Raw genomic sequence first — 16,365 nt, 5'->3', positions numbered from 1 at the left:
TCATTCCTAATAATTTGTACAACTGCTGCATGAAAAGGGAGGGGGGGGACAGGAAACAATTAGCTGACAGTTCAAGAAAAGTAAGAGCATTTCCAAAGGTTTTCACAGGGAAAGAGGCAAGAGAAGATTCCCGTGACCAGGCGCAGGTCCTACCTGAGTGCCGGGCCAGTGCCGACAGGTCATATCGCTTCTTCCCGTCAGTCACACTGCAGAGGAGATCCTCCTTCTCCTTCACACAGGCGTACTTGGTGTCCCACGTGAAGAAGTAGGTGCAGTCTACCTCCCCGGTGAATACAGGCACTCCTTTCCCATCATTAACTATGCAATTGGAGAAGGGAAAAAACAAGCACTCCATTATGTGGCCAAAACCTGGTCAGCCCACTGACCACCCATGCCAGCAGGGCAGTGCCAAGCCCCAGACATCAGAGGTGTAAGAGATTGGACGCCTTCTCTGGAGTCTCAGACAATCCTCAACCCCTCAGTGGCAGTCCTCTGTCCCTCCCACCTTGGTAGGAGGGTCTCAGTAAGCCATCAGGCCGTTCACAACACGATCGCCGTGGGCATGAAATGGGGGCCTGACGAGGAACATGTAAGCCCTCAGGCAGGGCTTGCCACGCACGGGCTGTGGTCAGCCCCGAACAGGCTCATGAGTGGCCCCCGCGACAGACAACGAGGGATTCACCCACAGGCGGACGGAGACCAGAGCTTGAGCTCTAGGAGCGCCTCTGGCTTTATGATGCAATGACGAGCAGGGCGAGTTCCCTGAGATTCACCTCTAACCTGAAACGGAAGGTCATTGGGGACAGCCACCCCATCGAGGGGCCGAGGCCCACGTGCCCTCCCAAGGCCCGGGGCACGCCTCCAGACATCCCAGCATCCTCGACCCTCAGGCCTTCATCGGGGTCCCATGCTCCGCTCGCCACATGTCCAGGGGGCCCTGGCGCCACACGTCCGGGGGCCCTGATGGCTCAGCTCCAGCCTGAGAGCCAGCGCTTCCTGGGCCACAGCCCTGATCCACACAGCCTGGGATTCGGCAAACTTTGGTCATTTTTCCCTTACTAGAAATATCCCCTCGTCTTTCCAAGCTGGTGGACCGCTGGCACAGAGCTCTGTTTTCCACCCCTTGATGGTTTAACAACTCTCCTCTGGACCTCCTGCATGATTTGCCTTTCTTGAGGTCTGGTGCCCTGAAGTGCACAATGTTCTAAAGGAAAGGGAAATAATATTTTGTACCAAGGGCAAATGATGTTTTGATTGCAACTTCTCTTAAATCTTTAATATTATAAACACTATAATTATAATACCAGCACAGCCTGAACCAGGCACCGAGCATCGAAGGGCTACAGGGGGGCGGTCTGCATAAAGCAGGCTCAGGGTTGAGGACTTGACAGATCTTGGCATATTTAATCCTATGGCACAGGTACAGTTCTAGCCCCATTTTTATAGATTAAGGGGGGGGGTAAACAATTTGCGTATGGTTTCCTAGCTAGAAAGCAGAGGAGCCAGGATTCAAACCCAGACAGTCTGGCTCATAACCATAACCACAAGGCAATACTTCCCTACACTACTGTGGAGCTTTTTTTCTTTCCTTTTTTTTTTTTTTCTCTTAAATGATGGACTTTAAGTCATTCTTAAGATGCAGCACTCCCAGCTTCCCTTTCGACAACAAAGAGCCCATCCCCTCCGGCTGGGACCGTCGGCCCCTCCCTCCACCCACAGCGGAACTCTTTTGCAGGTCACTCCGCCCACGTGACTGAGGACCGCTTACTACTGCTGGGTCTGTCTGGGTTTGCATCTCACTATCTGGAAAAGATCTGTGTTTCCCACAAACCTGGAGCATTTGCCGCATTTCTCTTTCAGCAGGTGAAGTTTACAAACCATTCAATGATACCAGGCCTGGTCTGAGGATCCAGCCCCACTTTGGAGCTGATTCTGTATCTGAAGTTTACTGAGGAGGGAGCACCCATTTCATCACTGGTGTGCATCTCCACTCACATTCCTTTCTCACCGCCCAGTGAACTGTAGAAGAGTGATAACGCCGGAACTACCCAGCTCAGGGGGAAAGGAGCTCCTCCAAGGAACCCAGTCACTCTCCACCTACAGCATCGTCCCACCTCACGCTTCAGCAAAGACAAAGCTACCCACTCACCCAGCTGGTTTAATTCTCCCTCTAGCCACACAGCTGGACCACGTTTCCCAGCCTCCCAGCCTCCCAGGTTGGGCTATGCCACTTAGTTCTAGCCCATTTTTTCAAAAATGCTGTTCCCATTCTGCAGAATCCTCGGAGGCCAAGTCTACAGACAGCAACACCACGGGATGGGAAGCATGAGACAGGCCCACGGACCGGAGCCCTGCTGCCAGCACCTCCGATGACCTGCCCTGAACTGAAGAAAATAAACCTTTAACGCAGTGAGCCAGTTAAATTTGTGGGCAGCTTCGTACCAGCCTATTCCAATATATCACTCATCCAAAAAAACAAACAAACAAACAAAAAAACCCGATTTCATATCCTTCCCTGACAAGATCCCCAATAGTAAGTATCACATTACAGCGAACTAGATGTTGGCTGCCGAACAAAGGGCTATGTGTATGTGCACACACAACGGGCTTGAAGAATGAATGCATGCACCTCTGGGCCTTAAAAACACTTAAGCCCTAGAATCGTGAACATATATAATTCTAGAACATCCAAGTTAAAACTAAAAACCACATCATATTACGTAACCAATTAACACCCATTCACATAAAAAAAATTACATTATTACATTTATCCAAATAAACAAAATCCACAAAGGAATTTTTCTCTAAGAACTCTAAATTTAAGTTTGGATGAAATAATAATGCAGTAACTTTTACAGGACATAGTTTGCTCCAAAGTCTGAAGTTGAATCACAGAGCTGGAAGGAGTCGTAAATATTTTATGATCCAACTCCAGCGTGAGAGCAGGCTCAAAACCTCTCACAAAACCTCTAACATCTCCCTGTCCGGTCTTCTTGCCACCATCCTAACTCAAACAGCCTAGGAAGACACTAAGATTCCGCATGAGGACATCTCTGTGAACCCTGTCGGGCTGGCGAGAGGCCGAGGTCACGAGAAGGAGTGGACATGGGGTGGGACGTTCTGATCCATCGGTGCTGACGTGAAGTTTATATGAAGCCAATGTTCCAAAATACTAGCAACTAGCAACTGTTGAATAAAGAGTGGTGAGCATATAGACTTTCACTGTAACGTTCTACACACATGTTTGAAAACCGTTAGCGGTAAAGATAAAGGAGGTAAAGATGGCCATCAGCGCTTTCTTCAGCCTCAGCATGTTCCACACAAGTTCTGAGCGCTGGCGCCTCATCCCAGCCGTCCCAGACTATGTACCCTTCTCAATATCCTCCTCACCTGCTAGGACCTATTTAGATCATTATTCTATCTACCCAGCATGCTCAAATGAGATCAGTGCGCGCGCAAAGATCTCAGCCAAGTCATTTATAAAAAGCCCAGAAAAGAACGGGGCCAAAAGGGGTAAAGACAAGGTCGGAGGGAGACTTGAACCACAGGAGTCGGCCAACAGCGAAGCAGCTCGGCCAGCAGGGGAGGGCGGGCGCCCAGGGGCCTGGTGGCCTGGGGACACAGCAAGAGGAGCAGGGCACACTTCCCAGGCCTGGGGACACAGTGGAAGCGAGGGACTTCAGAGGCAGTCCCCTAAAAGCCTGAAGAGGTGAGGAGGACAGAAGAAGGATGGGGAGTCTGGGGAGGGCAGCGGGGCATTCAAACCACACGCGAGAAGCACCCAAACCAGTCATTACCCTCCACCTCAAGCCCTGGGGACTCCACAATGATTTCTACAGAAAACCCAACTCCTCTGCAGAACTTACATGCTTCTCACCCTCCATTCGAGGGTCATCTTTAGCCACGTTCAGAATCCGAAGCTCTGACCTAGTCACATCTGCCCACATTCAGGCCTCTGCATGAGCCGCTCCCTCTGCCACAGAGACCAGTCCCCACGGCCACCCGACCTCCACACCTGGCTTACTGTGACCCGGCCCACGGAGTTCACCAAGCAGCTCCTCCTCTTTCCCTGACAGCCCCGACCAGCTTCGCTGCCCACACCCCAAACCGCTGACTTGCTGCCTCCCTCCCGACAGGGTCCTGGCTGCCGTACTCGCCCGCAGCCCTGGTCCGGCCGGCACGACCCGCACTCCAGGCTCCGTGCCGTCTCTCCCTCTACGCTTTGGGTCTGAGCACACAGAATGTGTGCAGCCTTAACGGTATCCTGGGGCCTCACAGGGTCTAAGCAGACGGATAAGGACAAAACGTATATTGAACAAATCCACTTGAACGTGGATGTTACCAAAGCAGATTCCTGGGTGACACGGGAGTGCGCGCTCCGGGAACACAAGCAGAGGTGGGGCGGGAGGCGCAGGAGTGAAGGGCACTTTGATTTAAAGCCTCCCCATCTGCTCTACTCCAAGCTCCCTCCTTGCCTGTCACCAAGGCAATGTACTAGAGCCTGGTGCGGATCACAACCTCCCTGTCCCCCTTCACCGTCACCGACACGAGCCTCCAGCAGTTTACGTCGTGTGCAGCTGCCCCTCCCCGAGCTCCTGCTGAATCGCACAGGAACCAGCCTCATCACAATTGGCCCTCGGCGGGGTTATGGGGTCTCTGGAGCCTCTGTGGCGGTGCAGCCCACCGCAAGCAGGCCGGCTCCAGTACAAGCTCCGAGCAGAGGCCCAGCCTGCCTGTGTGTGCCTGGGGTCCCAGCCTGGAGGACGACCAGTGTGACAGTCCTCTGATAACTATGGGACCCCGTCACCTCCCTGCAGATGTAGCCTGTGCCCGAGAGCATCATGATACGGACTGTAGCGCAGCTTTCTGAAATGCTAGCACCACTGTGACCTCAAGAAAGCCCATCCTCATTGCTCAGAAAAACCAAACGCTCCACTCAAACTTGCCCTGTGACCTCTTGTGATCCCCCACACCCCGCCTCTACCACAGGGTCGCTCATTTGCAGAAAGGGTCGTCTTGAGACTTCCTTCAGAAAAGAAGAGCTCTTTAGTGACCGCCCCTCGAGGGTGGGGAGCAAACCCACCCTGCTGACCGGCACACGCTCTGGTACGAGCCAGAATTCGAGAAAGAAATGCTTTCCCAGCAAGCCCAAGGCTGGGCCCCTTCCCAAAACAAACAGAGAGCAGAGGAAAATGGAAACAGGATGTGTGTGTCATGGGTGGGATGGGGTAGAAGGGGCACTCCTACCCACTCCAACAGAGCAACCTAGTCTGGGGACCAGAGGGGGCCACGTCCAAAGCAGAACGTCTGCCTGGTCCATCCACACGTGGCTCCCGAGGACACACATGCTCCCATCACGGCAACAGGCGAGGACGTGTCGCCAGCGCTCACCTGCCGTCTTGTTGCACTCGAAGTTTATGACACTCATCCGCTGGAAGCCGGAGCTGCACTTGTCTCCTCCAGAATAGATCAAGGTGAGGTCCCCATCGGAGTACCTGGATGTTTGCGACACAGACACAGGGGTTGGGGGAACCAAGAAAGAAGCTCGAATCGTTACACGTCTCCACATGAAGCCTTCTGCATACCATCCGCCGTCAGCACTGACATAAGACAGCAAGCTCTCTGGCCAGCTGGGGGAAAGCGTCTAAAGGAAATGAGTTCCAAATGTACAGGCTTGTCGTCCTCTGGCTTCAAAGCAATAGCCAGCAGGAAGAAAGCACTGAAGGTTTTGCTGTGAGCATGAAAACTCTTCCACTCGTTTTGGATTCTGTACAAGATAAATAAGGCCGGAGAAACACACAGTGTGTCTAGTAACCGCCATAAACGCGCTCTCTCCTGAGCGACCCTGGACAGCACTCATCTGCACAGAGCTACATTCTCATAACACTTTTGTGAAGATGACTACCAAATTACGGGTCACAGGGATTGTACTGAATGCGTTTTCTTAGTTGTTTCAAACTTTGATGTAATGCTAATGGCATTTCAGATTCTCAAACTGCCAGAGAAAAATCAGAACTCCTCAGAAAAATGTATTTTAAAATACAAAGGCCGAATCAACTCTTGACCTAATGAAATACCTTTCCTACAGTGTGATTCCTCACACAAAACAGAGGATCAAGCGAACCGTTTTCACAGAAACGGCCTTATTGGAAAGCCAGGATCGGTGACAAATGGCAACTCGCCTACGTCAGACAGGAAGGAATGCCGGATTAACGGACCTGCCGGTTACTTTATGGAAAATGGAAGGAGGAAGGAGACAAGGGGAGTCAGTTACGTCTCACAAAAACAGACACAACGCACTTGAAATTACTGTTTACACACCGGAGGGTTTGATTCTGGTATTTTCCGGCTACTTTGATTTGAGAGGGTTCAGCCTTCTTCACTTGGCAAACGGCGGCTTCTTTCTTACTACAGAACGGTACTTCGACTTCTCCACAGACATTCAAATAAAACATATATTCCTTCCCATCTGAAGTGTAGTAAGAGGAGGACGGACCTAAAGAAAGGGGAACCGACGAGGAGAGGCTCTGTTGCGTCCCCAGGTGCTAGAGGGTCAGGGCATAACCTCGGGCACACCCGAACCCCTCTTGGAAACACCCACCCAGGGACAGAGGCGAAGTGGGCCCCTTCGCACATGTTCCCCTTCCCGCTTCCTTTCGAAGCACCCCTCACCTCTGTCCTGTCGCAGTGGCTGGAGGTCAACTGTGATGTCATGCTGCTCGCTGCTCAGAGAGCAGGTTTTACTCTCCAGATAATCTCTGTGGCACGCGTACTCAGTGATCCACTCGATTTCGTAGCGGCAGTTAGATTTTGCTGTGAGCTTGGGAATGGTGCCCTATCGGGAACGGTGTGAAAGGAGCAAAATTAATGTTTTTAAATGCAGATTTTCCATGCTTCTGAAAAGCTCAAAGGTACGCTGTTGGGTTTTTATCTTCTTCCGCTCCTGTTTCAGACTGGGAACCGCCTCAACACAGTTCCATCACGGGCGTAGAGACACCGTTTACTTGCACCCGTTCCTGTCTCTTTCAAAGGAGTCACACCCGAGGTCCACCCAGGGAGCCCAGCCTGGACTCGACGTCCCCTGACAGCCACAACCTCCGCACGCAGCCATGACTCATGAAGGCACACGGCCTGTTCCCTCCTTTCTACTGGAGCAGAAGGGAACGGGCCAGACGAACCCACAAGTTGAGCAGAAGTCACCGTGCGTGTGTCTGGGGAGATGGTCCGTAACCCCTTTGCTCCGGTTGTCAAAGGGGCCTCGGGCACACCTCACTGGTCCTTGAATCTGCTCCTGCGCTGGGGGAAGCCAGGGCATGACCCGCCACAAACCCCAATTCTGCCGGAGACCAGCTTTTACAAACATGAGCCCAGATGCTCGCGTTTGGTGTGAGCAGGGAAGGACGTGTTCCCTGCTGACCAGAGTGCAGTGTACCCCTTTGAACCATCCTCAGGAGAACGGTCTCACTGGTCTTAGTACCAGGAATAGCCTCGCCACCGCCGGAAACACCCCAGGGCCAATGCTGCCCGCGCCGGCCACGTGCCAGGCGCAAGACGAGGCATCAGGGCTACACGCACGGGCTACAACTTAGTAAGACACAGAGCTTCAAGTCCAGTTCTGTCCGACTCAAAATCAAGGCTTTAACTACTTGGCTTGGGGACACCGGACATCTGGGGATGGGGTGCTAAGCGCCGACTGGTGAAGCCAGGCACTCAAGGCCCCCAGTGCGAGATGTGCTCACCAGGGAGGAAAAGGCAACTCCGTGGAGACAGAAAGTCAACTAGCAGCTGTCAGAGCAAGGGTGCAGAGGGAGGGACAGCGGAGGGAGGGACGGCGCCCAAGCAGAGGGTTTCTTCTGGGCGATGGAAACGCTCTCACGTTAGGATCATGCCACTGGTTGCACAATTCGGTTATATGCTAATGACCACTTTGTTGTACTTTGAAACAGGAGAATGTTACAGTATGTAAATTCAATAAAGCTTTTTTAAGATCTATACGACAAGGTGAACATTTACTAAAATTCCAGCTCCTAAGGGCATCCCATGAGCCTGGTAAACACTTAAAGAAACCCTCAAGTGTTCAGGTGTCGTATGTCACCCAGATCTGTCCGGCGAACGGTTAAGCTGGAAATGGAACCTCTCGCTCCATGAATAACAAAGCAGCCTCCTTTCCTAACACCACCAACTGCCCTGTATCCCACGGAGAAGAAAGGGGAGAGACTCCCGATCCCCCCCACTGTGGTGGAATGAACCGCTTCTCCTCGTATGAGCAGGAAGGGGCCGCACAAAGACCCCGGGCAGCTGAGAACATCTGTCTCGTCGGGCACAAAGAACTTCACCACATCCGCAGGCGCAGACGGACCGTGTCCGCAAACGTCCCTAACATTCACCTTCAGAACTCATGTCGTCTGCGGGCCAGTCAGGTCTTTACTGAGCGGACGCCACGTGGCCCTCCAAGTCTGCGGACACGAAGTGGAAAGCTGGCCTGGCCTACACTTTTGTCTCCACATCCCCCACACACAAAACGGGCCAGCACGGGCCAGCTGCCAGCACGAAACCAGACCAAATTCCATGTTTGTTTGTGGGGAGGGGGAGCTCGCTTCCCTCGCCAAAGAATTCAACTCCTCCTCCTTCGTTCTATTAAGAGGAGACAGAAATAAATGAGAGGAAAGCCCTGCCCTTCCTCCCGGGGGCTATCTCCCTTCCATCAGCACCCCACACCTGCTAGAACACTCGAACAGCAACGGACACGTGCAACGCAGCCGGGCACGGGCCCAAGGACAGCCAGACCCTGGCCCTACCCTCAAGGAGTTTACAAGTGTGCGAAAGAGGACAGGGTCAGGGACCCGCCTGCGAGTATGGGAGGAGGGGATGAAACGCTTCACGGCAAGACCCTCAAACAACCACCTTCCTTCCGGCCAGGACTCTCCCACCTGAGAAGCCCCCGAACTCCGGCCACTGGCCTGCAGAAGCGCGGCCAGGCCTGCACACCACGTGCCCCGCTCACTTCTTACTACGTTTCTATAAACCAATGAGCTATTTTCACCTTGATCGTTCTAACAAATACTAGCTAGGAAATCACAGGTTTAAGATTATACATGTGGTTTTTCAAATGTTCGTTCATTCAGATCAGCATTACTATATAAATTTTCAAAATCTTTCCATGAATCCCTTAAAATCATCTCACACAAACCAGAACAAAAGGCCATCCTCGGGGCACCTGGGTGGCTCAGTGGGTTAAGCCTCTGCCTTCAGCTCAGGTCATGATCCCAGGGTCCTGGGGTCGAGCCCCACATCAGGCTCTCTGCTCAGTGGGGAGCCTGCTTCCCCCGCTCTCTCTGTCTGCCACTCTGCCTACTTGTGATCTCTGTCTGTCAAATAAATTTTTTTAAAAAGGCCATCCTCCATAGACACGCAATACCACAGGCATCAACACACACGGGGCCCCTCCGGATTGGGAAGGAGAAACAAGCACCAGTCTGCTGTCCCCCTGGGACCCTCACACAGGCAGGAGTGCCCCGCCCCCCCAGAAGCATGTCCTCCTGGAATTCCACCGCTGTGGCTGTCTCTGGCTCCCCCTCTCTGGCCCCAGACCCAGCGCCGCACACCAGCCCCAGATGCACTCACCTAGACAGCCCACACGAGCACGCTGCCAGGAAGACCTCCGCGGACGAGCCACTCACCTCTCTGCGCTCCGAAGGGCAGACAAACGTGATGGTCACCGCCGGGCTGTGACCGTCGCAGAAGTCCAGCTCCCCGGCCCCTTCTTTCACGTAACTCAGGACAAGCCTGGATGATACACGTTGAGAAAAGAGTGTTAGGGAAGTATGAATTCCACTCTCATCGGTGTGTTGCCCTGAGCGCTCATCCCGCTCACTCGTTTGGGGGCCAAGGGTAGCAGAAGGAACACTAAACTATAAAGGAAGCCACAGTACGAAATACCTTCAATTTCCATTTTTAAAAAGCTGATTTCAAGTAAACTTCAACGAGTGCTATTTTCTTTTTAAAAATAAATAAAGTGACCAATGTGTACATTTAAATGCTAAGAAAAGCTCCTCGAGTAAGACAAACGAGAAAACACTGTAAACAATCGAAGAAAACAAAATAAACACAGCGGAGCAGGCCGAGCGCATTTCTGTCCACGAGGCTGCACGACCGCTTCTTCTCTAAACAATAACTTTGTAAGTGGGAGCCAAGATCTTTCTCTCTCTAACCTAAAGCCAGCCAAGCGCCCCGGCCGCCGTGACCTCCCACAGCCAGGAAGAGCCCAAGCTGGCCCAGTGCGCGGGGGGTCTCCCGGCGGGACGCGCCTGCTGCTCCTGGTGCGCCGGCCACAGACCCACCGAAAATAGATGGCCTTCCTCTTCTCTGAAGACTAGCTCGAGCTCTCAGTGCCCACGCTTTGCAAAGTCCCCTCTCCCCTGTGAGGAGTCACCCACTTGTCACTCAGGACAGCGTAATGGGCTGAATCGTGTCCCCCTACAATTCATACTCTGCAGCCCTAATCTCCAGGACCTCAGCGTGTGACTGGCTTCGAAGACAAGGCTTATACAGAGGAGAGGAAGTAAAAATGTGGCCATGGGAGCGTGCGGGGTGGGGACGTGGCGCTAACCAGATAGGACTGGCGGCCTTATCAGGAGAGAGCAAGACACAGACACACAGGACAACAGACCCCATGAGGACAGAGGGAGAAGGCAGCCATCTACAAGGCAAGGAGAGAGGCCTCCGAAGAAACCAGCCCTCCCATCACCTTGGACTCCTAGCCTCCAGAACGGAGAGGAAATAAGTTTCTTCTGCGGAAGTCAGCCTACGGCCCCTCGTTACGGCAGCCCTGGCAAACTAACACAGACACACATATAGAAACCTCCCAAACATTTTTAAATTTAGGTTATGCTCCAGAGTCTTCTGTGGACCAAAGCACTGGCCTGATACACCACCAGTTCTATGCTAGAACAAGCCACAGCAAGGAGTCCACCAAGGCCCCAGGATCTATGGCACGATCCAAGACGCGGTAGCATCAGACAGGCCAGACGAGCATCTGCAGGAACTCACGCACCAGTGCTGACCCACCTGTCCTTGTTCACCAGCTTCAGTCCCTCCTTGGGCTGGCCAACGTCGAAGGCCTGGTCCCCTCTCACCAGGCAGGCAGCCGTGCCGGCGGGACAGCCACGCAGCTGTGGACTGGGGTCCCGCAGAGAGTCTGTAAGACATCCCATGTGACGCTGTCAGACTGTACCTCAGTCTAAAAGTTCTGAAAGTCCTCAAAGTAACACAAGTTAGTAGAAGTTTGGAAACCAGAAACAAGTCAGGCTTGAGAGAGATTCTGGGCGCACCGGGGACCTCTCCAGACGCAGGAAGTGCATGCGTCCTGCCCTGCAGGGCCACTGGGAAGCAGAGACAAGAGACTCAGTCTGCTCCTGTCAGGAAGAGGTGATGAGAAACAGGGACCGTCACATACTTTGTACTCAAGGAACATACACATTGCCGCCACCTTCCTAAAGACACACTAACTTGAGCATTATCCCCTTGTCCAAGCTACAAGCAAACTAGAAAACGCAGGCACTCCGTGAACTGGTGGGAAGATGAGAAGGCTCATGGAAGGAACCTACATACAGCTCTGGGACCAGGCCTTAAAAACATCCCTTGCCGTCCCTGTGACTTTGCTCTAATGGCACAACTATCCAATGCCAGGTGCATTCCCGAAGGTCTGGGGGAGGATTAAAGAACATCTAGATGTGCCCAGAACAACAGCCAGATGTCAGACAATCCGTGACTCTGCTTGTACACAGTCACAGGCTTACTTGCATCCCTGGCCTGTGACCGGTACTCTACCTGACCGCAGCTCCACCCAGGGCTGGGACTCAGGGCCTCGCACATGATATGGCCTCAAAAAATAGGTCCCTCACAAAGGAGTAACTATGGCCCAGCCTTCTCAGTCGGGGCACGGGGGCGGGGTGGGGGGGGGTGCCCTATCTTCTCCAGTCTGGCAGGAAGCCATACCAGCTGATGAAAAGGAAAGGGCGTCAAGGCCGTACAGCACTACTCCACCAGGGGCTGGTCTCAGTCCACATCGAGTACCAGTTGTGCCTCTTCTCCCCGTGGCATTAGCAGATCCCTTGGTTTACTGAAGGCCAAAGAGGAGGCAAGATCCCCAAGTGTGCAGAGAGGACACACAGAGCCAGCCCACAACTGCTCGTGAGAGTCTCAGGGTCACTATCAACATGGTTTGTGGCCCCAGGCAACTTCCTGGGGAGGGAGAAGGTCTGGACAGAAAATGGTAAATCCACTTTTCTTAACTTTTAAATTATAAATTTACAAAATTACTGTGAGTCAAAGTCACTGAAGTTCAACCCAAACTGCCAATAATCAGGAAGAAAAAAAAACTTTTATAAGAAAAATTGCCACCGAATTCAGAAAATCCTCGAAATGGTAAAAGACCAGAAATCTAAATGTTTTCTAAACTAAAATGAATTCAATAATCTGCAAGACTCTTCAGCTTTATAATCAAATTTGAGCTACAGACCCATTTTTAAGACACAGGCTTTGTTCGTCTGCCTTTTTCCAAAAGAACATTAAAAGCTGTCCTTGGAGAACAAAAGAATGATGTAAAAACCCTGACACACAAAAAACCTAAAATTATCACTGGTCACTTTTAGTGAAACACGTATGTGGTATACTCACATTTAAAACAACGGTTTGTTTTTTTTTTCCTAAACATAGAAATAATCAAAATGGTACATAATGTATTTGTACAACTCACCGTAAACTCAAATACCTACCACTCAGCCACACCGTCCCCTACTGAGTTTATTCTTAATATTTTTTTCCCAAACTTTTCTAAGGCCAAAGTCCCACGTACAGTGTGAGAAACAAGAACATGAAGATAACACTAGAACTGATCTTTTCATTTGCTAATTTACTCGTGACAGATCTGCTGCTGGCATAGCAGAAAGACAAGTCTTGGTCTAGGGGACTAACAACTCCCTGAAAAACACACAAAGCTAGGTTCTAGAAAGTGCGGACAAAACAAAGCCTTAGTCAAACTTAACGTCCTATTTAGAGAAAGACCATGTACAGCCTTCAGTTAATTTAGCAAAGACACCCAAGCTTCCCACACCACTTCTGGCACCTAAGAAGAAAGCCAAGCCAAAGCTGGCTTAGGACAAAATATGCATCACAACCCAGTTCCCAAGGTCACTTGACCATCCCTCTCTCCCTGTCGCCCAGCCTGCAACTCCAAGCCCACAGACGTAGGTACGCCCAGCTGGCCAGAGGCTGTCCTCCCCAGGCCCCCCACAGGAAGGCTGACTCACCCTGCTGCAGCTGGTCTGGGGCCTCCAGCACACCCACCCCGTTCATTCTCCCACCATCTCGCTGGAAGTCAGTTACCCGAGAATCCTGGACTCAAAATGTCTGGCAGAGAGAATCCACTGAGATGAACCAACAGTCTGGATAAAACCTGTATTGGAACCAAAACTGACTGGGGGCGCAGGGGGGCTTGTGCACAGAGAACATCTTCCTGCCTCCTTAGAGGGCTGACTCCGTGACACGGATATCCAACTAGGAATAATGGTGCAAGGGCAAAGACAGAGAAGTCTTCTAAGACATCCCTCACCACCACCACCCCCAAACCTACCTATGTCTCTACAAACGTTGATGAACAGCGAAGTGTCTGGGTCAGAGTCATCCACCAAGTAACCCCCGCTAATCTTGATCAGAGGATTTAAGTCATGCTTCTTGAGCTCTCCATCAAATGCATAGCACGGCACCTAGAAGAGAGGAAGAGAAAAGGTGAATCCTGGACACCGCCTTCTTGGGGTACCAGCTCAGCAGAGCATCTGACCAATGTCACGGGACACTGGTCCCTACCACTTACAGTCTATCACACCGTGGGGTCCCCCGGAGACAAAAGAAACAAAGCAAAGATCAGCAAGTGCTTCAGATGCTCTGCATTTAGCACCATGTTTTTCCCTCCTGACTCCCCCATCTCCATCAGCATGCTATGGTATCTGCCAGCTTACAGATGACCTCTCTGCCCCTACCCTGCCCTCAGCCCTCATCCTGGAGCTCTGCAATTCACAATGAAATTACCTGACTGGTCCATCCTCATCCACTCCCCTTCCTCCCCTTCCATGCGGCCTGAACATGGGATGGGAGGTTGCTATCATCACCCTGCCAAAACCACTCCCACCCAGTCACCATCGACCGCCTGCTGTAGACATGATGTACTTTCTCAGCCTTGAGTGTCACTGGCCCTTCCCTACTGCCTGACTGCCATTCTTCCCTTTGCTCCCTAGCCCCCCAGAGGCTCCTGGTTTCCCTCCACCTGCTGGATGCTCCTTCTCAGCCTCCTGGGAACATTCTTCATCTTCCTTCTATCTCTTAATGCAGAGGTACTCCACACCTGACTTCTCTGGTCACTTCCCTGTCTACACTCTTTCCCCTGGTCACCTCCTGCCCAACTCCAGACTTCCTAGCAACACACAGCAGATCTTGTTCATCAGCAGACTCTGGAGACAGAATGCTTAAGTCCAAGCTCTGGTTGCTGACACTTAGGACAACCGTGAGCCAGTCTAACCTCTGTGCCTCCGTTTCCCCATGCATCAACTGGAAATAACGACAGTCATTAGCTCGGAGGGCTGCTGTAAGGACAGAATGAGTTAATGTATGTAAAGTTCTTGGTACAGTTCCTGTCAAGCCCATATTAGGTGTTACTTGTTACTGTTACCTCCCATTATCACTTAGATACCCAAAAGCATCTCAAATTTAACATTTAAAAATGAGCACTAGGTGTTAATATGCCACTGATGAATCATTAATTCTACCCCTGAAACTAATAATACATTTTACGTTAACTAAGTTAAATAAAAAAACAAGAAATTCTACCCCTGAAACTAATAATACCTTATGTTAACTGAATTGAATAAAAAAGAAAAAAATTCTATCCCTTAAACTAAGAATATACTATATTTTAACTAAGTTGAATAAAAAATAAAAAATTTTAAAAATAAAAAATAAAGTTAAAAAAAAAAAGGGAAGAAATTATTCTATTTCTCCCCCAAACCTGCTCTTACTCCAGCATTCTCTATCTCAGCATTCAGCCAGCGGCTCAAGCTGAAACCTTAATCATCCCAGACCCCGACATTCTACATCCAAAACAATCAGCAAGTCCTGTCAGTTCTGCCTTCAAACTGAATCCCTGATCAACATGTGGTCCCTGACCTCAGATTTACAATGGTGCAAAGGTGATAGGCATTCAGTCTCTTAGACGGAGCCCCCCCACCCACACCCCAGTCTCAAGCAGGTAGATCTGTGTAACAAAAGTTAACCGCTTACTGTTCAGCTAACAAGTTTTCTTGGAAAGATGATCAAACTTGCAGGACTGCTCTGACCCACTAACCATTTTCCCCAGTGCAGTTCTCAGAGATTTCAGGGCTCGTATGGAATGAGTCAAGGGCAGCTCCTCAGAGCCTCAGGGAACACATGAACTCCTTTCAACAGGACCCCTAAAGCAAACTCTCCCCGTGTCCACGGGGGATCAGTGGTCCCGCCGACGACTGAGGGGGCTAGAGGGGTGGGGTAGGAGGGGTGTGCCGGCACACGAAGCCAGCAAGGTCAGAAGGCCAGACGCCAAGCCTCACACTGGACCCTGCAGAGAAGCAACCAAAACCAAAGGTATTCCTGTGGACTGTGACAAGGCTCCAGTGAGAGGGACCAGGGCATCCAGCATCCTGCAAATGGAAAGCCTGTCATCCTCCAGCAAGGCAACGCGGAGACAGTAACTCCAGCAGGGAGCTACCCGGCCTGTGGCGAGGGAGGGAACCTGCAGACAAGGAGCGACTCCCTAGCTACAAGCTGAAGGCGTCTGAGAGCAGGGAGCAAGCCGGCAGCCGGCGCGGAGGAAACCCGGGGCCACGTCTGAAAGAGCTTGTAGTTCTCCACCAGCTCAGCTTCACCCAAAGACTTGAGAGATTCCGGTAAGCGAGGTCTGCAGACGCCTGGCTCAGGGCAGTTTCAGCAACTTCTGGCCGGCTCTCTCCTCCAGGAAGGACTAGAAGACACGCCTAACACAGCACCCCACAGAATTGGAGCGTGCATCGGAAAAACAGTCAAGGCTCCTGGGGAAAGTCCTCCCCACTTCCTGCTCCACGGAGCAAAGCAATGGAGACATTCATAAGAGCAGGAATGTAGCCGCGGGGGAAGGAGGTCGTTGGCCAGCCTCTCACACCACACAGTGAATCAACCTTGTTAGCGCCAGACGTACATGAACTGCACTCGTGGAGCTCTGCTAAGAACACAATCACCCCAGGCCCGAGTTCTCTGCGCTCCTCAGAGTGCGATGGGAAGGGGATGTACATCCAAACTATT

At 51.6% G+C, this 16,365-nt stretch overlaps 1 protein-coding gene across 1 annotated transcript in view; it reads right to left on the bottom strand.

The window, feature by feature from the left end:
- IGF2R (insulin like growth factor 2 receptor) overlaps positions 1-16,365 on the bottom strand; it is a 94,610-nt gene that overhangs the window by 46,418 nt on the left and 31,827 nt on the right. Inside the window, exons 5-11 of the mRNA XM_032837241.1 lie at positions 13,634-13,766; positions 11,068-11,197; positions 9,681-9,786; positions 6,673-6,835; positions 6,322-6,496; positions 5,392-5,495; positions 154-318 (exon numbers count right to left, since the gene is read on the bottom strand). Of these exons, the coding sequence (XP_032693132.1) occupies positions 154-318; positions 5,392-5,495; positions 6,322-6,496; positions 6,673-6,835; positions 9,681-9,786; positions 11,068-11,197; positions 13,634-13,766 (976 nt within the window). The remainder of the gene's footprint in view (positions 1-153; positions 319-5,391; positions 5,496-6,321; positions 6,497-6,672; positions 6,836-9,680; positions 9,787-11,067; positions 11,198-13,633; positions 13,767-16,365) is intronic.

The sequence above is a fragment of the Lontra canadensis genome, unplaced genomic scaffold (genome assembly GCF_010015895.1).
Source record: "Lontra canadensis isolate GAN:19392208 unplaced genomic scaffold, GSC_riverotter_1.0 scaffold97, whole genome shotgun sequence".
Classification (NCBI taxonomy): domain Eukaryota; kingdom Metazoa; phylum Chordata; class Mammalia; order Carnivora; family Mustelidae; genus Lontra; species Lontra canadensis.
The sequence above is the reverse complement of the archived record's forward strand: the minus strand, read 5'-3'. Positions and strand labels throughout refer to the sequence as shown.